General features: G+C 41.4%; 1 protein-coding gene across 2 annotated transcripts in view; it reads left to right on the top strand.

Moving 5' to 3' along the window:
- The first annotated feature begins 841 nt into the window (after positions 1-841).
- The window catches only part of PLEKHA7 (pleckstrin homology domain containing A7), a 155,631-nt gene continuing 132,625 nt past the window's right edge, over positions 842-23,847 (top strand). For both annotated transcript variants that reach the window (XM_054275915.1, XM_054275914.1), the window contains exons 1-3: positions 842-924; positions 1,025-1,101; positions 1,222-1,279. In XM_054275915.1, coding sequence (XP_054131890.1) covers positions 842-924; positions 1,025-1,101; positions 1,222-1,279 — 218 coding nt within the window. The remainder of the gene's footprint in view (positions 925-1,024; positions 1,102-1,221; positions 1,280-23,847) is intronic.

The following is a 23,847-nucleotide window of genomic DNA, read 5'->3' as shown; positions in this document are numbered from 1 at the left end:
CCTGCTCTGCTGGCTGGCGCTAGGATGAGAGTGAGAAACCTACAAGCTCTGCTGCAGGGCACACCGGTCCTTGCTCGTCCCATCCACTCTGTCCCAAAACCACATTCTGAGTGACTGGAGCACTTCAGCCGGAGCATCCCCACACAGCACAGCAGCACCAGGAAGGGTTTTGGGTTTTGGTCTGACGGGGAGCCGGCCCAGCCCCACTGAAGTGCACGGAGCGGGCTCCCTCACGTTACCCTCCTGCCTGCCCTAGGTCATGGATGAGTGCAGGGGATGGCACAGCTCTCTGCCGGTGCCGGGGACAGCTCTGTTTTGTCGGCGGCTGCTGCTGCTGCGTGTGTGCCATGTTTTCACCTCGATGCCCCCGTGCCCTGTGCCCGACGTTCAAAGTCCCCGCGGCCTGTCCGTCCCTCCTCACCTGCGCCGCGGGGAGCGCGTCCCCGGGGCACGGCGGCAGCCAGGTGCGCTCACCCCTGTACATCCCCCGGGGCTCCACGGGACAATCCCGGTCCCTCCGCCGGGCGGACAGCGCCCGCGGGGATGGATGTGCGGCTCCGGGTGCCGGCCGGCGAGGGTGCCCGGGGGGGCCGCCGCGCCGCGCCGGGGCCGGCAGCCCAGGCGGGGCCGGGGGGCGGGCGCGGGGCAGCGGCGGACAAAGGCGGGCGGCAGCACCGCGGGCTCCCGCTCCCGCCGCCGCGGCCTCCCGAGGGGCGGGAGGTGTCGCCCCCCGCCCGCGCCGCGGTGGCGCTGCCGAGCAGGGCCGGGCGCCGGGCGCCGAGCAGCGCCGGCCGCCCGCCCGCCCGCACCCCCGCCCCGGCCGGCGGCGCGCACGGCGAACATGGCGGCGGCGGTGGGGCGGGACACTCTACCTGAGCACTGGTCCTACGGCGTCTGCAGGGACGGGCGCGTCTTCTTCATCGAGTAAGGGGGAGCCGCGGGAGGGGCGCGGGGGCAGCGCGGCCCCGCCGCCGCCGCCGCCCTCCTCGCTAACAGGTGCATGTTTTCCGCTTCTCCCTCGCAGCGACCTGACCCGCCGCACCACTTGGCTGCATCCGCGCACCGGCGAGCCCGTCAACTCCGGCCACATGATCCGCTCAGGTGGGTGCCTGCGGCCGGCGCCCCCTCCTCCGGGGCCGGGAGGCTCCGCGGGCGAAGTTCTCACCCCTCCTTCCCGCTCTCTCTCTCTCTCTCTGTTTCCCCGTCCCCCGTGCCTTGCAGACCTGCCCCGCGGATGGGAGGAGGGGTTCTCGGAGGAGGGCGCCAGCTACTTCATCGAGTGAGTACCGGCTCCCGGCCCCGCGCCGACCGCCCAGGGCCGGGGGGCGCTGCCGGCGCGGCCCCAGCCCCGGCCCCGGCCCGGCTCAGCCCGGCCGCCCCCGCAGCGAGCCCGCACGTCCGCCGCGCTCATCAGTGACCCGCGCCGGGATGCGCCCTGCCAGCGGGAAAGTTGGCTCCGGGCGCGGCGGGATGCGCGATCCCCCCAGCCGCGCTCCGGCGGTGGTCAGCAACAGGTTTCCTTGGAGGCGGCACTTGAGTTTTCCCCGTTTGTTTGGGTTTTTTTGTGTGCGTTTGTTTGCGAGCCGGCTGCTCCCCCCCTCGCCGCTATTCACGGTGAGGTTTGCGGCAGGTGGAGCGTTGCCGGGCTGAGCGCCGGCCGAGGTGGAAGGTGAATGGTGGTTTTGTTATTTTAAATGGCTCGTGTCTGTGGACGCAGCCCCGGGAAGTTTTGCAAGTGAAAGGATTCCAGTGTCTCTTCCCGGAGACGGGGCTGAGCGGATAAAGTTGCCTTGCCAGGGCTGGTGGTGGCTGTCGGGATCTTTCATGTGGCATTTCTTGTTCCGAGAGCAGTTACCGGCAGGGATGTGCTGCTCATTGAGGTGCTTTTATTCTATGAGATGCAAGCGTGTTGCAGTAAAGTATGATAACTGAGAGAGCTTCTTTCAAACATCGCAGATATAAGGTTTTTACAAAGACAAACACCGATGTAAAAGTAGAGATGTAATCAAATTAGTAAAACTCTGGTACATCTTGGATCAAGAGTCACTGGTCATGTGTGATGCCTTTGCGTTTTCCTTTGCAAATCGGCATACCTGACGAATTTAATGGAACCAACAGAAAAGGACTGGAAAATGCTCAGACTATGTCATTGCTCCAGTGCGGAACTCCCAGGTTGTTGAGTACTGCCCCAATAACTGCTGACAGCAGTGTCACAGTTGTCCAGTATTGAAATGCCTGCAGAGTGTACCCCAAAATCTTTGGGTAACTTGAGGTTTTAGTGAATATCAAACTTCCAAACCATACTGGGCTGGGTGAAGGAGCAATTGACTGAAAGTACAACAAATGTCTCGCATGTAGGATGTTTATTAAATAAAATTCCAGACGATCCTAAAATGTCCTTTTTTCAACTAAAGTGGAGGAAAAAAGGCATTCAATCTTCATTTGTCTGAGCCAGAGAATTCCTTACAGTGCTGGGCAGATAGTTTAGCCCTTGACTCTTGAGGAGGCAGTAGCAAAGCATTGGAGAGCAGCTCAATAACACTTAGAGCTCCCACCCTTTATCTATGGCCAGTGTGTTGAAAGGAAGGAATAAAAGTTCTGCTGGTTGCACAGGCCAGAGATGGAACTCTAAAATGTCCAGTCTGTTAAATGTACTGCAGACAGATCCTTTGCATGGGTACATAAACTTCTAAGTGTAGGAATACATCTGTTTGTTTTGCTGTCTTTTCCAGAAACTTACTAGTGCAACTTTGCAACAGCTTAAATTCCTCTTCCCAACTGCTCTGTTTGGAAGACCATCTCTTATCTTGTTTGTTAGGCAGCTGCAAAACTTTTGATTTCTGATCCATTGAATTAGAGTTCTGTGCAGTGCATTTTCATAACTTGTGCTAATAGTGCTCTTTACCTTGGGCTGGAACAGCTGCAGGAAATGAAATGAGGAATGGAGTGTGCTCATTTTACTGAGCAGTTTAATAAGCTCAGTCATCTTTAGCCAAGCAAGGTTTTGTGAGGAGACAAAGCAATGTTTTAACATAAATCTATTCAGTTGAACTGCTTGAGAGCAAAGATCCTCCTGATATGGAATGCAATATTTAACTCTTCAGCAGTGGTACTTCCCCCAGCACTGCTCTAACCTCTCTAATTTCAGCTCAGAGGCTCCCTGAGCCTAGTGGAATTTCTCAGTTTTTTCTTCCATGAGCATACTGAGCTCTTGTTGGGCTCATGTAAGCATCAGTATCCTTAGATGATGATTTCCATACCTCACTGCTCTGTTCATTCCTCCTGTGTTGCTTCCACTTGATGAGCTCTCAGCTTACAGAAAAGGTTACTGGTCCCTAAACGCATGATTTCACATGATGTACTCTTAAATTGCATTTTCTGGCATTCCAGCTCTCAAAAGCCATGAACATTCCTGGATAACTACCCAGTCCTCTCTGTGCTGGTGACAGTTCCAGTCTCGTGTTGTCTACAGAAATTTCACAAACACATTGTTACTCCTTGGATACTAATTTACTGAAGGGTGTCAGGAGGAACATTCCAAGTAACCCCTCTCCCTTGTGGTAATTTCCACAATTAATACAACCTATTGTAGTTTAACCACATGGGCCATTTAATGGATCTTGTAAATCTTATTTCTCTAATGAAATTAAAAGTATTACAAAGTAGTACTGCTGTTTTAAATAACTTCAATCAAACATTTTATTTAAATATATACTGGCTAACTCCATTTACACAACTAATTTCTGGTACAGACATCATGAAAATATTAGATAAAATATTAGATGTGAGTTGTCCTTGATGTAAAAAAACTTATGAAATATTATGTCCATTTATTTCCATGTCCATTTATAGCCATTTATGTCCATTTACTTCCATTTATTGCTTCTTTCAATACTGTGGCCAAACTTGAGACATCATATAGTAAAACAAAGGTTTGAAACCTTAAAGTCATCTCATAAAGTCATCACATTTCACTCATCATAGAGTGAAACAAAGGTTTATAAGGTGGTCAAGCTTCGTATCAAAACCAGGTAAGTTTTTCTCCCCTTTCCACCTAACAGGAGTTTAGAAATTTCCTAAACTCCACTTCTGTTGGGTAGAAGCTTTCCAAATGAACGTGTTGTGGTTTAGAATGTTTGTTGGAATGTTTTGGTTTAGAATGTTCTGTGGTTGGGCAGCTGTCCTGTAGTGGAAGGGGTGCTGTTTTCCCTTTGGTTATTTACATGAGGTGCTTGTCTGAAATCACATTCACTCTTAGCCTTGTTTTGCTCGACTAAGCAAGCCAAGTTCTTTGTGCAGCCCTTGAAGAAGGGCTCTCCATCTGTTTGGTTCTCCTGTGGTTCTTCTCTGCACCTCTTGCAGTATGAAGTCATCTTTGTTGCATGTGAGCGAACAGAGTCCTCTGCTTTTGTGAGGCTCTCAAACAACAAAAGTGCTTTCTTGGCTTCAAAAATTTCTCAGTTTTCTGCACTTTAGGTTGTTTGCCTATTTAGGGAAGACACCCACACTGACAGCACATGTGAATGCTGCCAATTGACTGAAACATGCAGGTCTTTCTTTTTCTTTACTGCTTTAAATTTTAAGAACTGTAATTTATGTTAGGAGGCTACGTTCCAGTTCTTCCCATTTATGCTCATCCATATCTTTGCAAATGATTTTCTCTGTTCCAAATGTTCCTCAGGTTTTCTTGATAGTGGCAAACCCTGTTAGGGCAGTGCTGTCTCTTATACTAAAATCAGTAAATAAAACATTAAATAAGTGATGTATAAACTGATTCTTCCGGATCTCCATGTAGTAGTCTTTGAAAGTATCATGGTTGCCACATGTTTTGAGTGCTGAATACAGCTTGCACTGCACTTTTCCATCTCTGTTTTTGTTTGTTTACTGATGTTTTTCAAATACTTTATGTTTGTGGGACAAGTGCTTTATGGGAGAGTCTCTGCAGAAAGGTTGTTGCTGAGCATATGTGGAGCTGAATGAGCACTGGACAGCACTGGCTCTGGTTTGTTTCTGGTGCTGGGGTTGCTGATGTGAAATGGTAATTGTGGTTGGCAAACTCTTTGTGGGGAAGGAGATGGGACATGCAGGGAGGGCAGTGATGATGGTATTACAGTGCAGGTTTTCTTTTCCATTTGCTTCTCTTTTCCTGGTCATCCAAAAGACTTGGGGAAGTTGGAAAGCTTGGAAAGCGTGGAATGCTTTTTTACTACCTTCTTACAAAGATTGAGGTGGCTGTTGGCGTGAGAGGATCTGTTCTTGCAGTGTTAGATACCTAACTGGCTTGTATTTAAATATGTTAAAACGTGTACTGGTGCTACAGAGGTTCTTTTTGAAAGCTGCAATGATATTGCACATCTGAAAGGTAATCATACATTCAAATTGTAGACTAAAATTAGGAAAAAAAAAAGTAGAAATCATCACTTAAATATCTCAAGTTAACATTTTATTTGTTTCTGAAGTCAGTTTCCAGTTCAACCTGGCCTCTTCTTTGAGTAACAAAGTGGATGTACAAGTAACAAACCCATGAAATTGGCATAGCAATAGTCAGTAACTGTTTGCAACTGTTATTCTTTAATTCTTGTATTTAGCCTGTACTGTGTGTAGGAAATATGCATGGTATGTGTTTCAAGTGTTTGGAAGTAGCAAGAGAGCAAAGCACACTAAACAAAGTCTGCCTTTTTAACTTTGGTTCTGTTGTGCCAGGCATGTACATTCACTGAAAACCATACAGGAGCTCAGATTCACCCACAGTGGGCTACATGTGATACCCACTTGATGATTGTTTAATCACAGAGCCCAAAGGGGAAGAGACCATCTGGATTATTGAGTTCAGTCCTTTTGATTATCTTAGAAGATTGTTTATAATCTCATTAATAAATTTAATCAACAGGTTTCTTCTGCCCTGCAGAAATTCCTGTCTTCTCCACTCCTAGCAGGATGTTGAAAGCAGAATAATTTTTTTATGGCTGTTTAGGTGGGCTAAACCACTGTGTATCGTAGGTGTTCCTTGACCTGCTGTAAACAAATTATTATTTCTTGCTCTGTTCTCCATGATGGTTATTTCTGAAGAAGTAAAAGATACTGGAGCACTTATCTACTGTAAGGAATAGTGATGACCCTCACAATGAGGTCCTCATCTGTGTAGATGATGTCCTTTGTGGTTCTTGACCCTGTGCTTAGATAGAAGGTAATGTATGAGTAAGTGCATGAACCCCACCTGTGAGGTTGGGTTCACCTCACTGTGTCACTGCTGTGCGTGGCCAGTTTGAGCTGGGGAGAATTCCTGGAGTGGAATAAAAATTGGGTAGCTGGAACCACGTGTGAACTTCACCAAAAGTGGTACGTTCACACCATCTCCAGAAAATGTGAGGATAGTCTCTGGTGAAATGAATGGGTTTTGCGTGCTTGGGTTTTGTGAATGGGTTTTATGTGGGTTTTGTGGAGTTTTTGTGGGTTTTGTCGGGGGGAAACTTTTAGGGAAAGAAGCCTGGAGTGGTTCCTGAGCAAGGGGCAGCGGATCTAGTTTGGTTGAGCCTGGGAGCACCAAGTGCAGCAATGTGCATTCTGGCCACCAGCGATAGCCCACGGGCAGGAGATGCCTTGAGCGGGACTGGGCTTCCCGGAGGTAATCTGTACGGGTGTGGAATGGAGAAGTGGAAGAAAAATGCCAGAAGTGGCTGATGGGGTGAGAGGCGAGGGTCGGGAAGCTGCTGTCCCATCCCGCAGTTCTGCGGGAGCGATCCATGGTCTTCAGCGGCCTCTGCTGGCTCCTGGCAGCAGGAGGAAAGCTGGGTGAAAAACCCTGCTGTTCTTCCTCTTCTCATCTCAAATTTTCTTGGCAGAAAGTTTGAGCTGTGAGAAAGCAGAACTATACACAGTGAAAGTAACTCTCACTGCTTGTACGGATTTCTCTGCGTCTCTCTTTCTTGTCCTTCATTCTCCCACGTTGGGTTTGCTCAGACAGCCTGGTTATTACATTTTGTTGTCCTGGATTGTGAGCAGAATTGAGCTGGGAATATTGGATCTGCTGGTTGGGTGCAGTAGCTGTGTTTCATTCCAGCTAGTGGAAACAATTCCGTGTCCTTTTTGATGGCAGTAAAAATGGGAGATCACTCATTAATGAGTGGAATAAATGCTGATAGATTTGTGCTGGGCAGGGATGGCCAGCAATTGCAGAGAGCAAAGGAAAGGCTTTGTAGTTCAGCTCCCAGAAAGTGGGAAAAGGATACTTTGTGCATGGTGCCTGAATTCCAGAGTGCCCTCTGGAAGGGCAGGCTTGGCACTGTGCCTAAGGAAAATGCCGTGTGTGGTTTGGTTCAGCAAGGTATGTGAATGAAGAGGGATGTGGTGTGCATTCCTTAGGGGAGGGAGGAGCACCTAAGGGAAGGTGTTTGTTTGGAGTTTGTTTGTTTTTAAAGCAAGGCTGCACCACAAAGTACTTAGCTCGGTTCATTAATCTGGGTTTGCCTTTATTCCAAGATACGCACATGTTGGAAAGTTGAATTTTGACTACTTGAAGAGGCCAGCAAGGATAACACACACTTAGAGTGAGATGCTTTTTTAGGTGTTGAATGCTTCTGGAAATCCAAGTTTTCTGGGAAATGGAGCAACATTCTTTTGTTCTGGATGGGGTTATGTGGCTTCCTTGTGTTGTAGTTCAGAAACAAAGGCATCAACTGGTTATTCAAAGCTGCCAGCCTCCACATTTTGTTTACTACACATTCCAGCTTTTTGAGCATTAATATGTAATAAAAGCTTCATTCATTCAGCCTCTTTCCTAAAGCACTGTCCAGTTCTGCATTCCTTGGATCTGTGCAGGAGAATGTCTGTGCCTTTTTAAAGAAGGTGTATATGGGAGTGAGGGTTTCAATATTTCTGAAAGTCTGTCTAAAGATTAAGCATAAATACAGTCATACAGCTGTTCTGGGCAGGTGTTGCTGTAGTCTTAAAAGTAGTTTTCATAACCTCGAGTTAAATTTCAGACTCCTTTTACAACTGTGCAATATGCCTGTCACATCAGATGAGGAAACAATTTATTCAACACTTTTTAATTTTATTTTATTAATTACCCATTATCTTCCAGAAAAGAGAGAATCTCAAATATTTGGGACAGCAGAATCTTGATATTAATGCTTCGTGTTTTGTTTGAAGAAGGTTGCTTCTTCATTCTATCAGTAGTAAACTCTAGCTACTGGACCTAGTTAGAAGGACTGCCTATCAGCTGGCAAATACATTGTGCCTGATGTTCTTGTGTTTTATAATGGAGGAAACACAAAGGTGCCTTTTCCCAGGCAGGTCTGGCAATCCTGAGCAGTCTTAGCAAGTGCTTCAGAGAAAAGAGAAGCCTGTGTAGCTGTGAAATACATGGGTGCTATACCCTGCATTTTCCCATCATTCCACTTGCTGCAGATGGATTATACTAAAATGAGTTTTAACCTCACTGCTGATCCAAGTTTGCTGTCATCTCAAATATTTACATTTCTTTGCTACAGCAGAAATGTACTGCTCCAGTATTGCAGTGCTGGATCTCTGCAAAGACTGGCTTGAATAAATGTGGGATCACAGTTATTTAATATCACATCCAAGTCTAGTCACTATGACTGTAGACTCTAGTTTGCTGCTAAATCTAATTTGTTTCATCTTAGCCTCCTAGGTGCGCTTTTTAAACTTTTAAAAATTTTTTTTTTTGTTATTGTGGCCTCAGTTTGGATAACGGTGTTAGATGGGGCATTTTATTTATAGCTTAATTGTCTTTTCCTGCAGCATTATTAGACTGTTTTACAAGGTCTGCTCTATGTCCTTAGAAGCAGAACTTCTAATTTAAAAGCAGATTTGTAATTAAAGATGTTAAAATCCGAGAAGATTCTGATTAAGCACCCAACCCTTCTCTTTTTGATTGCGTGCCACGGAGTACTTGGCAAGAATGTCACTGACTTGTCTAGACAGGTAAAAAAATCTTGTTACCAATACATAGTAGGTATGTGCTTTTCTGCCTGAAGTTTTGTGTTTAAACCCTTGTTTTCCTTATTGCTTATCTGTACCTTTAAAGATTTTATCTTTAGTTTAATAAAAAGTACAACCGAAACCACCAAAACTTTTAAAATGAGATTGGGATGCACTGCTGAAATGAAGTGTTTGAGTAATACTGGATTTTATTTACAGTTCTTTGTCAAGTGAGGACTTTTATTATATTTTTATTTACTTACCAGAGACCAAATATCCTGAATTAAAAGCTGACTGAAGCATTTGAAAATACACATTAATTCTGCAACATGCAGGTGACTTTTTTGAGGAGCTCTGTATAGACTCTGTAAAATATGAGTAAGCAGGAAAGCTGCTGTTAATTTCTGTTTTATTTATTCTAAAAAAATGTAGTTATTGCCTTTTGCAAGTTGCATATTTGTTTCAAAATGTCATAGTTTCACATTCATCTTCAAAGTGGCAAAGTGCTTGAGCAGCAATTTTCACTCAACTTTCACATTTATTGTTCTTTACTTTTTGCAGTTACTTTTTGTTTTATATCTAGCGAGAAGGAAGATTTGCTTTGATTAACTTAGGAAATTGATACCAGTGTAAAGGAGAGCAATGAGAAGATAAAGGCAGTGTTTGTCTATCAAGCAGCATAAATCAGAGGCCAGAAGCTAAAGTAATTATTTTTTAAAATGTATGTCTTTTTAAGCCAATTTTTGGATGTTTTAAATGTATGCTCTGCATGTTAACCTCTGAATGCTTGAGTCAGTGCCTGCTTTGAATCAAAGAAAATAACTGGGCCTTATCCTAATACCTGGAATAATGGATCTGTTTGATCTTTTTCAGCAAAATCTTTAAACACATCTGGAGACAGAACTGTGCTAATGGGTGTGATTCACTTTATGTAATTTTCTCTGGCTGGTAAAGCAGTCACATTTTCTGTACCTTTTGCTGAAGATCAGGAGTTATAACATTAGCTGTCTGCAGGGTGAGATAACACTGACAAAATCTGGGTGTAGGCAGTTGTTCCACAGAGGACATGGTGATTCAAGGCCATGTTGAATCTCCTGGACAAAATTAAAATTAAATTAATAAAAGTTAGCCGCAAGATGTTGAAATCAATTTTTCTTAGATGACAGTTATCAAACACTTGATATTTATTGTTGCCATCTCAGAATATTAGCCCTATTTTAAAATTCTTTTACTTGAAGAGTGGAATTCATGAACATGCAATTTTTTAAATGTAAAGTCTTTGCTGGCTTTCCAGTTAAGACAATTATATTGTCAAGTGGCTTTTGAGCAGATGTTTTAATTTCTGTCCTTGGAAATCATAGATTAATGCTGTTGTTTAAATGCTACTTTTGTGCTTTACTTTTTCAGCACAGAAATGCTTGACTGCCTAAAACTGTTTCACTTAGATCAGATTTATTCTTTCAATACTGCATTTTATTATTCCCATATTCAATTTTAAATAGCCTAACCACTTTACTTTTGCTCTTTCAGTTGGCTTTGTAGTGAGGTGCACTTTGAACTCATAAAAAAAAAATAAGTCAATGACTTATTTCTCATGTGAAATCATTACATGAAATTCTTCAAATGAAGAGATTACAGGTAAAAGTTGGGCTTTGATATACTCATTTCACAGGATATTTAGTCTTTCAGTTGAAATGTGGAATGATAAATCTTGACTTCAGTGGAGTGTATCAGTGTAATAGATATTTCCCAGTGTCTGCTTTTTCTCCCCTTATTGCTAACTTGCCTAAGAAGGTGGCCAGTTAAATCTCTAGATCAGGAGTCCTTCTTGAGAGTTGCATTTCCCTGCCTTCCCTGTAGAATACTGACTTGTCAATTCAACTGTCAGTTTCAGTATTCCCTGGAGAATATGGAATTGTCTCTGGAAATACTGAGACACCAGAATGGTGGAAGGGAAATTGAAATTACTGAGGTCTGTCTGTGACAGCATCCTCTGGGAAAGAAGTAAAACAGCATTCACTTTTATGACTTTAGGTATGTTTCCTTGGTTTGGCATGTGATTGTTGGGCGTGAAATTCAGGTTTTGCTTCTGCATTCTCCTTGGAGTTGAAGGATTAAAAACTATTTCAGGTAGAAGCAGAAGTCACAGGTGACATTACTAACCCAGAGCATCTGGTGTCAAGGTTAAACACAAGTTATTAAAATACCTGATGAAGGCATTTAAACATAATACCCACTATTTGCTGAGCAGGAGCTGCTGTACTGATGCAGAGTAGTTCTTGCTGAGAGATTTACAAATAATATGAATTTTTAAAGTCTGGTGGTTTCTCTCTCACTCAGCAATTTGAAGTGTTGCAACAATATTGCTGGTTTTCCAGGTGATCCAGAGGTTTTTATGAGAATTGTCTTCAAATTTTACATGAGGTTGAAATTTTAAATAACTCTTGTGCTGGGTGGACTTCTGCACAAGGAAAACATCTGAAAACTCTATTATCAGCAAAGGATCTTTTTTTGAAGTGTCCCATTGAAATATGAGACTGTACAATTGCATGTTTGTGGTGTTGTGAGGTCCTCAGGATGAGGTGAGAGATGAGAATTTGACTCCATGTTCTCAGAAGGCTGATTTATTATTTTATGATATTATAGTATAATAAAAGAAATTATACACTAAAACTATTCTAAAGAAATAGAAACTATACATCAGAAGGCTAGAAAAAAATGATAATGAAGCTTGTGTCTGACTCCTCAGAGTCCAACACGGCTGATGGTGATTGGTCATTAATTAAAAACAATTCACATGGAACCAATCAAAGATGCACCTGTTGGTAAAAACCCTCCAGACCACATTCCAAAGCAATCTGATAGCTATTGTTTACATTTCTTTTCTGAGGCTTCTCAGGAGAAAAATCCTGGTGAAGGGATTTTTCAGAAAATATCATGGTAAGATGTTTTCTCCTAGCACTGCCAGAAAAAAGTAGTGACGTTGCACAATGGTGTGTTTGTCTTTGCTGGAGAGCTTCAACAACATTTATGCACCATAAGGAAGGATCTACTCCTTTTACTGACTACAGCAAGGAATAATTTAGATTGGAAACAAAACTTCAGATCATCAAGTCCATCCATTAACCTGGCCCTGCCAAGTCCATCATTGAATCATGTCCCAAGTCCCAATGAATTTAAATATGCCCAGGAATGGTGACTCAACTGCTTCCCTGGGCAGCCTGTTCCAATGCTGGATGACCCTGTTGGTGAAGTAGTTTTTTCTAATATCCAATCTAAATCTCCTCTGGTTCAGCCTGAGGCCAGTTCCTCTTGTCCTGTTGGCTGTTTCTGGGAGATGAGGCTGACCCTCACCTGCCTGCAGCCTCCTTTCAGGTGGTTAAAGAGAGCAGTAAGGTGTTCCCTGAGCCTCCTTTCTCCTTTTTTCCAGGATAAACACCCTCAGCTGCTCCTCATAAGACCTGTGCTGCAGACCCTTTCCCAGCTGTGTTGCATTTCTTTAAATGGGGAAGGAGGGATGGATCTCAGCTGTGACTTTCCTGTGGGGTCGCTGCAGAGTCAGAGGGCAGCAGTAGCAGTGCCTGAGCTGATGGTTCAGTTCTAACTAATAATGGTAGTTAAATGTCCCAAATATTGCAAGTTTGTGAAAACGCTGTTTAAACTGATTTTGTGTGAAGAAGAGAGCCAAAGTTAGCAAAAGAGGAGGAAGGATGTGAAATACTTCTGGAAATGTAGGTAAGCAGTGAACTGAAAGCCTTTCAGTGTGGACTTCTGGATGTGTTGTGTGTTCAGAAATTAAGAGTTGAAACATTTTGGACAGCAAACAGTGTGGGCTTGATAAGGCCAGAAACAGCATTTGGATAATATGGATAATTTCAAATGCAGTTTCTGCTCCCCTCTCCCCATCTATGTTCTTTTTCTGCACCATTTGCTGTGTCAGCATTGCCTATAAGGAGGGTTCCAGGGTTTTATTTTTTCCATTGATCAGATGCTGCAGTCAGCAAGTAAACTGTTAAATGGTATTGATAAATAACATGGGCTAAAGACAGAAACCCAGGAGGAAAATCGAAGTTCCTGTGTATGGATGATGTGACTTTTCCCTCACCAGAAAAGCAGCAGTCAGAGAGAGGGGGAGCTACAGGAGTCCAGTTTTTTATAGAGCTCATCTTCCTCAGTAGGTGCAATAGAGGAATTACAGTCAGCAATTTGGGGAGTGCCTGTGGTTGCCAGCCTGCTGTTCTGGTGTCACTGAGCTGGGCAGACAGCAGGGGCTCGAGGAAACTGTGGTTTGTGGAAATCAGATTGAGTGTTGCCTGAAATGTTGAAAGGAAGTAGTTGTAAACTGTGTTTTTAAGCAATGTGAGTAGTCTTTGAATTATTGATGAGCAGAAGAGCCTTGTTTGTGTGTGGGAATGAAAACACTTGTAAATTTGTGTTTAGACTGTTACACAGCTGTTTCCTGAGTAGTTCCCATCACTTAGGATGAGGTACATTGTAAACAGCTCAGTTGCTTTTTCTTTGTGGGCAGGGGGAGTATAGAAAAAAACCCTTAATTTTTATATATAATGGGCTGCTAGTGAATAATATATCTATTTTCTTTAGAAAGAAAATTCCAAATTGTTTTTTCTCATGGTTTTTTTAAGATTTCAGGGATTAGTAGCAGAATAAGAAATTCTGTTAATGCACTGGATAAACTGTGATAATTCCAAATGAGCTAATGCAAATGGAATCAGTTTAAAAGTACCATTCAGCATCAAGAATTTTGTTTTTCCCAGAATGTTAATGATATATTAACTTTCTGTTCTTTTCAGCTAATTTTTCAGGAACTCCATGAATGATAATGAACGTGGTTTACTTGTTATTGGGTCTGTGTAACAGTTTTGGGTGAAACTGAGTGAGAGGAATGCACTGGAAGTGCTGTTCCTTGTGAATTTTGGTGTTTGTAAATGTTGTAGGTGAAAATACAAATTAAGCATGATTATATGTTTGATTGATTTAATAGAGTTCTTAAGCATTCTGTCATAGGGTTTCTTGGTTCTACAGTAATACAGAAATTGAGAAATTGTTGACCTCTGCAAATATATTAAAGATGCTAATGCATTATTTATTTTTGTGCTTAATTTGACTCAGCAGCTCTTCCATGCCAATTAACTTGACATTCCATTTATTTTGGCTACTGATGTTTGCAGTGGAAATGTTAAATTGCCAGTGTAAGAATTCTCTGCCAGGGAGGTGAGTAGAAACATGGAGCAGGTATGAATTGAGAGTGCTGTGGTTTGGGAGGATTTCCCATGTGAGGAATTAGTGTCCTGCTGATTTAGAGGGAGTGTGCTTCTCTCTCAGCTGACTGTGGTTTTCTTTAGGGTTGAGCTTTAGTTAAGAAGTTTAGGGTACAGCTGAACCTGCCACTTAGGAATGGATTATTTTAAGAAAACCCAACCTTCTAGAAGCTTTTAACTGTTTGTGAGGTTGACAAAATAACTTCTCATTAACAATCACAGAAATTACAGTTGTCAGCAGTTGAACAGCTGTGTTCATGAACAAAAATTACTTCTGATTATCAACTGTACCCTGCTTAACCATTTAAATACTTTTGTTTACTTGTAGGTTTCTTGTAATGTTCTGAGCTGTTCTGAATTTGATATATGAAATCTTTCAGTGGGTATTTCATGCTGCACCATGTGTTTCCAGAAATGAGTGTTTGGTGATCTGGGGTAGAAGTGACAAAACAATTTAAATGGTGATAGTTAATACATGGGTCCCACTGGAATTTCACTTTTGATATGAGCTAAAATAAAATGTCCTAATTGTCTGTGATACAAATGGATTTTTAAAATCTTAAAGTACTTTTTTCTTGAGTGCTTCAGATAATTTTGATTAGTAAATTGTGATTTCCTTTTCTGTTTTTCAAGGTGGTTTTAATCTAAAGCAATGTAAATTTGTTCTCCCATTCCTAGTGGGTCATAAATTGTAAAAAGAAAAAGTGAATTTTTGAAAGTAGTTAAGAAGTACATTAATTACTTTACCACCTTATCTTATGGGCAAATTAAATTAAGAAGGATGATGTTAAAGTGCAGAGTTTCCAAAAATATGATGGGAAAGGCCTTTGTAGTATTGTGTTGAAATGATTACGTGTGCGTGCATTTCGAAAAGCTCCTGAGATGATTTGGCATCAAGGTCTTAAAAACAAGCCTTTAGACTTCACCTACTGGGAAAAACCAAACATACTCCTCTGGACTTTTGAATGCTGTATGTAAAAAAAAAAAAAATCAAAAATAATTTTTTTCTGTGTGTCATTCCCTCTAAAGTAACAATTGATTTTGTAGTGGCTTCCATTCTTTAAGCAAGCTGTAGAGCTCTAATCTTGGAAGATTTTGACAGTGAAGTTATTCCCTCTCCCTAATCAGTTTGTGTCAAAACGTGTTTATGTTAAAATACATTTGTAATTACATAGCTAGCAGCTTCTCCCCTCCCTCTGCAGTGAGTATTCCTGAAGCTCAAGCAGGTCAAAGACTCTCTAGTGGAAGCTTTTTGGTATCTGATGCTGGATAAATAAATCTGAGAGGTGAGCAATACTATATAAATACTGTACTTACTGATACAAATTCCTTCGAGGAAATATTTCTGTATTGGGTGGTTTTTTTTATGCTTGGGAAAAATAGTTACATCTCTTTCAAAAGCTTTATAAAATGACAAGAGCTATTCTGTCCTAAGTTGTTCCTGGAGTTCATGCTGCTTCAGTTGGGTCAGTCAAAAATTTGCAGTAAACTTTCAGCTTATAGATGTTTTTGCGGTCCTTTTCCTTCAGTTTCAATGTGTGGATCTTTACCATTGTTTGGCATAAAGGCTCGTTTCACTAAATCAGTTTTCAAGTAGACCATGCTAATTCTAACTGTCAAGTTTTTAATGGTTTTTTGTTATTATTTTTAAAAGTGGTTAATCATGAGGAGAGCTACTTGCTTGTCAACAGGTCTGACAAGTAGAGGAAGGAGTTTGTACTTAATCTGAAATGCAGCAGGAGAGGAATGCCCTTCAAAGCTTTCCAGCTCTCGGGTTGGTCTCCCCCTCCCTCATCAGTGCTGAAAACAGTTTCTGCAGGGCATGCAAAACAGGTTTTTATTTACGTAATGTTTCTCTGGAAATAAACTTGAAAAATACTAAAAGAATGACAGATTTTAGAGATTATCAGTTTTGAAAAGCAGTATTTTAAATGCTTGGAAGAAAGGCACACCAGCCCACTCAAATGGGCTGCTGCTTAGTACGTTCTTAATAATAATATGGGTTTTTTTTTATATAGGCTTCTTAGATTACCTGCTAAAGAAGCTTATCTTAAATGTCACAGCTGCCTTTTTAAAGTTGCCTGGTGTAAGGATATCCTGTATCATTTGTTACCTTAACTACTTGGAGTGGCTGTAAACTGAGGGACCCACAATTGTCACCTGAATTCTTGCCTTGGAGCTGATGGAGAAGCGCTCCTTGTTTGAAGAAAAGTGAAATACCTGTGCCCTGTGCAATGGATAGCATTTGTTGAAACATGCATCACTAAGTGATGTTGTAAATGACAGACCTTCCTAGCTGCTCAGGGATTATGGGGAGTTATTTCCTGCAGGGATTGGGAAATTGTGCTCTCTGCCTGAATGGGTAGGCTGGTGCTCTGGAGAGGAGACCTGCTGAGTCGAGATGGGTGGGTACAGAGACTGAGAATTTCCTTCCAGAATCAGGAGAGAGGGACTAAGAGAGCTGCAGACATCCTGGGACAGCACTCAGGTGAGTGATCTGGGATGGATTATGGACTTTTTTGTTATGATATGCCTGAGGAAGGCTGGTTGAGTGGGAAGCCTAGTACTGATTGGAGACTTGATCTTTTCCAGTCTTAGGTGTGGTTTAGCAACCATTCTGAGGTAATAAGGACACTTGTGATTGCTTTTTCTCTCCTTCCTCAACCCATCTTACTCCTTCTATGTGGGTGTGCACACACATACATGTATTACTTATATTCTGTAAGCACTGCAGGAGAACTACATACAGCTGTGTGAAAATGGCAGCTTTTATTAGGTTGGGATCTTGACTAGGTAAGTGGTTTGTAGATCTTCCTATGGCTTGTTTTATTCAGTGGCTGATAGTAAACCTTAGCAAGATCAGGGTGTAGAAAGTAGACACAAGCAAGGATAACTCTGGAAGGAAAAATTGATTTATTGGTTTCAGAAGTGATGAAAAGCTCAGTTGTATTTAAGAAGAAAAGGGCTGTTGAACTGTTCCACCTGGAAGAATGCAGCCTAATGACTTTTGATTTGAGAATCATTACTGCAAGTGCTGGGTGAGCAAAATGTTGAAAGATATCTCAATGCTACTGGTTCCCCCTGTTGTCATGTTGGTTGCTAAACTCTGCCATCATAATCCTGCCTGGTTTGAGTAACTTTGCAGTGTGGCTGGCAGGGCTTTGTCCAGGGGAATCTGTTCTGGTGTTCATTGCCAGCCATGGGTGTGTTTCCATGACCATTTTATTGGTGTTCTGTTGTCTGGGGGGCCCAGACCACCACAAATACAGTGTGTGCATCCTGCTCTTCATGGGGAGACTTACATCTCAGCTACAGACAAGCCAAGTTTTGAGAAAAAGCTCACTAACTTGTGTCAAAAAAGATTTAACTCTTTTGAGTTTACATCTGTGCTCTTAGAGATGAAATAACCTAGTGATTTCCCTGAGTATTAAACAGTAACTTAATTTTAAAATGCTTTAGTTTTATAAAAAGTATTTTTAAAAAGTTCTCAGAGCTTCAACTGAAAACTTCTAAAATGCCTTTGTAAAAGCCAAACATGGATAGCTTTTGTCTGAAAAGATAAAGTGTGAGATGGTCAAATAGTTAAATACCTTGTGTTCTAAAGTCGTCTTAATATCTTAACTAAAATTTTGTGCTTGACTGAGGGTTTTTAGTAGAATGGGTAATTGTAAATGTGGTTTTGGAATCGATTGTAAAACGGTTTTGTGGTGGGTTTTTTCCTTGTTTTCTTTTTAATTATTGCGCTGAGGCAGAAGACCAGAATGCATTTTTTCTTGTCTCAGACATAACACTTCCAAACCTGCCTGTTCTGTGTGCTGTGGGTGCTGCTGCCAGCTCCATCTGAGCACTTGGAAGGAGCTCACCTTGGTGAGTGTGACCTTGCTGCAGGTGAGCTGGCAGCTGCAATAAGATACCCCCGTGCCTCCAAACAACTCCTTCCCACCTGAGCTGTGCTTTGGGAAAAACAGAGCAGCACCTCTCGCTGCAGACTGCTCAGAGAGGAGCAGCACGAGGGACCCAAGCTGGTGGGGACTGTCCCAGGAATAAAAGGAATAATTTGGGAGGCTGCCAGAACTGCCACTGGTTGAGCAGATGCAGCCAAGAGAGGGGTGTGTTAAAGAATGTGCTCTGTGCTCTATTGTAGGATCAGGAGAGGCCCCTCCTCATCTCTGGGCATCAGGGATTCAGTGCTTGTGGAGGACTGACTGCAGTTTAAAGGGTTTCTTAATAGCTTTTTTCCTTTTTTTTGTTTGCTTGCAAATGATCCACTGCTTTTAATATCATTTTGTCAGGCTGAGAGCTAGAGAAGCAGCAAAAATAATACCTGTGTGAAAGATGCTGCGTCCAAGTAAGGGAATGGAAGCTGTTGCAGCCGCATTTCTATTAACAGAAAAATGCGTACTGTGCTAGCTCTGTTCCATGAGAGAAAAATCTGTTCATTGCAGTGGTCTGTCAGTTGTTCCCCTCGCAGTCAGTGCTACATCTGAGAATTAATGGTGGGGGAAAGTGAGGCATTCTTGGAAATTGTTGCCTATTGTTAAAGGTGTTGAAATTGTTATTACACATATTCCTTAATAAAGAGTTTCAAGCAGCACAAAACTTCCACTTTTGGGAATCTGCTAAAGTGACAGTGCAGAGAGCAGCTTTCCCCAGGAATTGGATTATGCTCAGATTTATAGGAGGGCCAGATGTACTCACTGCTTAGATTAACACTCAGAAAAAAAAATAAAATAAAGAGCCACAAAGAGAAACTGGGCTCAAGCATTCATTCAAGCTCTGAATGATACCTGCAGTTTTAGTTTACTTTATTACCTGTTTTCCTTATCTCATTTGAGTTTCAAAACAAGCCCTGAGTCATACATTCTTGTTCTAAAAGCTAAGTTGGAAGACCCGGGGGCAGGCTCTGCAGGGTTCTGCTGTGCCACAAGAGGGCATTTTTTTGTGCCAACTTTTTGCAACTGTTAAAGAATAAATCTGCTTTTTAAATGTCTCACTTCGGATTAATCAGTCTTGGAAAGCAGTTGAAATGATGCATCTTTTCTCTAAGCTCCTTAGTTTCATAACTAAGAGCAGCTTTAGATCTTAGTTTTCCTAGATAATGTGGGATTTTTGTATGATTCCTGTAATTACATAAAGAATGAGAATTCAGAGTGGAATTGTGGTACATTTGGAGTTTTGTGTCTGGCGAAGTTTATTTAAATGATCTGTCTAGTATTGATTATAAGGAATTAAGTTGGACATTGAAGAAAATAACGATGCCAGAACTGTTTTTAGGACCAGTAACTTAAAATAATGTGGTTTGGCGTGGGAGATTGTGATAATAGCAGTGTATCCTTTTCTCCTTATATGGAATATGAGACCAGTAAAAACAAGGGCAGTGCACTATAAACACAACAACATACAGTACTTTGAATATTGCAAGGTATCATTATGCAAACATTTCACAGAGTTTGCATTTAATCACCAGAGATCAGCACTATTGTAAGGGCAGAAAAAACCTTTCAGTTGCCATTTAACCCTTTGCAGTGGGATGAGCCTCTGCTTTTTTCTGGAGTAGCTGGGGCTGTTGCTGCTTCTTGTGCATGGGGGTGTCTGCTGGCATTACTCCATGGTGTGCCTGGGATGTGTGTGTGCAGGGTGAAATACAAATTTTTTTTGTATTTCAGAAAGTCCAAGTTGAAATACATCTGGTTTTGAGTGTTCCTCGGGAAGTGTGGCTGCAAGGAAGAGCATCCAAGGCATGTGAATTGTTCTGGCAGGTTGGGGTTGCTCTGCCAGCTCAGCTAATCTTCAGGGGCTTTCCAATCTCGCTGAAATCAAAACATGATTGTGGTAGGATTTTGGTGCTTTGTTTTTTAAATGTGGGGATTTAAGCTTTGCAAAGCATTGCAACCTCTCGGGTTGTGGGCCAAACTTGGGATGTGGAGACATTAGCAAATACTAGAAGAACAGCATTGAGGGCTTGGAAAGTTGACACAAAATTTCTGTCTGCAGCAAAAATTGGCTGGATAGTTTTAATGTGATTTTTTCACTCCACCAAATTCACATTTAGAATAAAAAACCCGTTTTTTTTTTAAATAACCAACCTGTGCATTATTAATTGTAAAGATAATATCTGATCTCTGTCCATAACAGCTGAAGTTAGGGAAAGACCTTTAGCTTTATTTACTTCAGTCACTTGGTATTTGTTTCTCCAGTTCATAAATCAAATTTTTACTGAAATTGTGCCTTTAAAGGTTAGTGAGTGCTGTGCTCTGCCTCAGGAAAACAGACAGCTGCTTTTGTCATTTGGTTCTGCAGCATCTCTGCATGATTATTTGGGGGATGTCTGAAGCCTTCTGAGTACTTCATGTGGAGGGCACCAGTTGGCACCAGTGATTTCTAAACATCAGTTAAATAACTTGCTTGTAATAATGCTATCCACTTAGATTTGACATGGTTGATTATGAAAGCCAGGAATTATTCTACTGATGTAGTTTTCTATGGGGGATTTTTTAAATTGTCCTGCATATTTTTTTTCCTGCTTTTGTATGTGATGTGCCTGGTTTTGTGGCTTGCTTGCTAATAATTGGATTACTCCATTGATTGGTCTGCCTTTATTTGTTTTGGGTTTTTTTTTTCTTCTTTAAAAGAAAATCTACTTTATTTGCTTTAAAAAAGAAGTTTGTGAAAACTTTTTTGTAATGTGCTTTGAAAGAGTAGGTGGCAAACTAAATATGTGCTGACAGAAAGGATAATCTTAATATTTCATTTAAAAAACCCCAAGCAGCTGGGTTCTGTAGTGCTCCTGTGTCTTCTAACAACTTCATTTTGAGGCTGTTACAGAATTTGAATATTTTTGCAATGAGAAGGTGCATGTGTTGGTAACTCCTATTGTTTACTGCTAAGGAATAGTGTTTCAGTCATTTAAAAGAGTTTATTAGGACTAGAATGGCAATTAAAAACCTCTAATGTATGTCTCTTTTTAAGTCTTTTTTTAGTGTGTTTCTGTATAGAAATGCAAAAATAACAAGTTCCAAACTAAAGGCCTATTCTTTTCACAGTGCTGAGGGTTACAATAAAAAAAATCCAGACAGCTGCTGGAGATTTGGGTTTATAGATGCTTTTAGAGAGATTCTGTTGAATGAATAAAGGCTAATAAAGTGTTTGCAGTCTTTGGCTAGCCCTGCTTGGATTCTTAAAGCCTGCTCATATAAGAAGTGCTGGCATAATTGACACCAAGTAATTATTGTTTTGAAAGTCTTAATTGGGCTTGGCGTGGATTGCTCGTGGAATCTTTGTTGTTTTCCTCTATAAATTCTGCTATAAATTGGTGTTGGACTGCGGGGGAAGCTGGTGGAAGTCCAAAGGTAGACCCCTGTGCAACAAATGACCCCTGTGCAACAAATGACCCCTGTGCAGATAGATACATGACTTGAATCCCATACATACTGCCAATAAAACACCTTTCAAAAACCTTTTTCTTATCATCCAGAGTCTGGGAAGTATGACAAGTTATGCTAGCTGTATTTAAAAACAATCATACCCTCCCTCTTCCCACACATGCACGTGTGGAAATGACAGGACTTTACATTTGCATCAGCACACAACTGCAGAACTGGTGCTCATACACAAGTGAGGTAAAAATCAGACTGGATTTGTGGAAAATAAGCATTAAATGTCTTGTCAGAGGGCATGCTTTGGATGGGAAGTTTTACAGAGATGCTGCTAGTATAGTAAATATTCTACTGAAGAGCTATCCAGAAAATCAAGGAGGAGATTCCAGGCAAGTTCCAGCAAAACCTTATTGTTACTCTAAATTGTCAAAGTTCTTGGATCTTATGATAAAGAGTCTGTTGTAGTGTAATGTGTTTGTAGTCAGCCTTATTCAAACACAACAACAATTGCTTTTGTTCATACATGTGATGTAAATGGCAGTTTTCAATTTTTTTATGACTTCTGGTGCCTTCAGAATGGCTTTGGTAAATAAGTATCTTCAGTTAAGATGATTGGTTATTGAATAGGCTGGATTCTTTTCATAATAGTTTTCTATTTATACCACTAGAATAATGAATGCTTGTTGGAAATATTTTAAACCGTGAATGCTTTGTTTGTTTTTGAACAAACAAAACAAACATTAGAACAGTGAAGGTCATGTTTATGGTCTGCCCAAAATTTTTTTGCTTTTTGCTGTTTATAACAGGAGAGGCAAAGAGTTATTGGAGGTATGTGTACAGAATGTGAGCAGCTGTGTATATATATATATATATATATATATATAATGTTTGGGCATGAGCTTTTTCCAAGGATGGTTAGGAGATTGCTCAGTTGTATACTGGTCAGTAAATGAGGAAACTCAGTCCCTACTTCTGTGATTGCTGAATTACTTGGTGTGGAAAAAATACAGTAGTTACCAAAACAGTGTATCATTACGGGATATAACTAGAGCATGTCTGCTTGGTGGTTTAAAGCCAGGGCCAGATCCTGGGAATGTTAATTTGGCCAAGATGCACATGTGCATACTTGCACTGCTGTTCAATATGTCACGTGCTGCCATTCTGTTGCAGACAAAATTGTTTGGTGTGGAGAATACAGTACTCCAGCACAGGCATCCGTACTTTTGTAAAATCCTCTGTGCGTGACATTCCAGGAATTTGAAAAGGACAAGGGAAGAGGGAGAACACTTTTAGTGAAGCAGGAGAGAATATGTGTTTGACTGGAACTATCTGTGGATGTATTCCTTAAATGTATGAATGGTTTGTAATTTCTGTGGATAAAGTACTAGAACAAAACCAGAACAATAGCACCACACATATCAAAGCTTTGCTTGTTTATAAAGTCTCTCCTGCCACTATATAATAACTAGGAGAATAATGAAGTTATTAAAACAAATAGGAGTTGTTTTTCCTATCACTCAGCACATGTAATTGGTTGTTTTCTACTTCATCTCTGCATCACTTTTTATAATTGGTATGAAATCAGGTGTCTGTACTGTCTCTGTGCTGGTTATATTCACTGTTATAGGTGTGGGCAGATGCATTTAATGCTTGTTTCACTCATGGTTTTTATGGGAGGGGGAATCTTGAAATACAACAGATGTCTGACTTGATTAATGAATGTAAAGGTTATTTAGTGATGATGCAGCTGATGGCCTTGAAGATTGTCTTTTTAGAAAATGAAATTTCTTCAGCAGTTAATGTTCAAACTTGTCATCCATTTTAAGGCATTTGTTGAGGGTTTTTGTTTTTAAGCTACATGATGAAATTAGATGATAGATTATGTTCACGGTTTTGAATCTTACTAGAGCTGGTCTTCTGTCAGTACTTAAAAAGATCAAAATTATGTAGCTAAAGTACCCAAAGTAAGAAAATAGTTGTTGCTGTTTATTTCTAAACAGTCTAATAACCATACGTGTTTCTTAGGTGGTTCAAATCTAGCCTAAAACTTTGTAGGTATGCATGCATTTAATTTTGTGAGGAAGATTTAGGTAAACCATCCTGCTGTGGTTTGGGTTAGTGCACCTGGGCATGTTTGTCCTGTCTTACCTCTCCTGAAGTCAGTGCAGTGCATTGTTGCCTTGAGCATGGGGATTTGCTAGGTCTGTGTGATTGTCAGAGTGGCTGAGGTTTTGTGTGACCATAAATTC

This window comes from Melozone crissalis, unplaced genomic scaffold (assembly GCF_028551555.1).
Source record: "Melozone crissalis strain CALT ecotype California unplaced genomic scaffold, PUWL_Pcris_2 ptg000018l_1, whole genome shotgun sequence".
Taxonomy (NCBI): Eukaryota; Metazoa; Chordata; class Aves; order Passeriformes; family Passerellidae; genus Melozone; species Melozone crissalis.
Note: the sequence above shows the minus strand (reverse complement) of the source record. Positions and strands in the feature narration are given on the sequence as shown.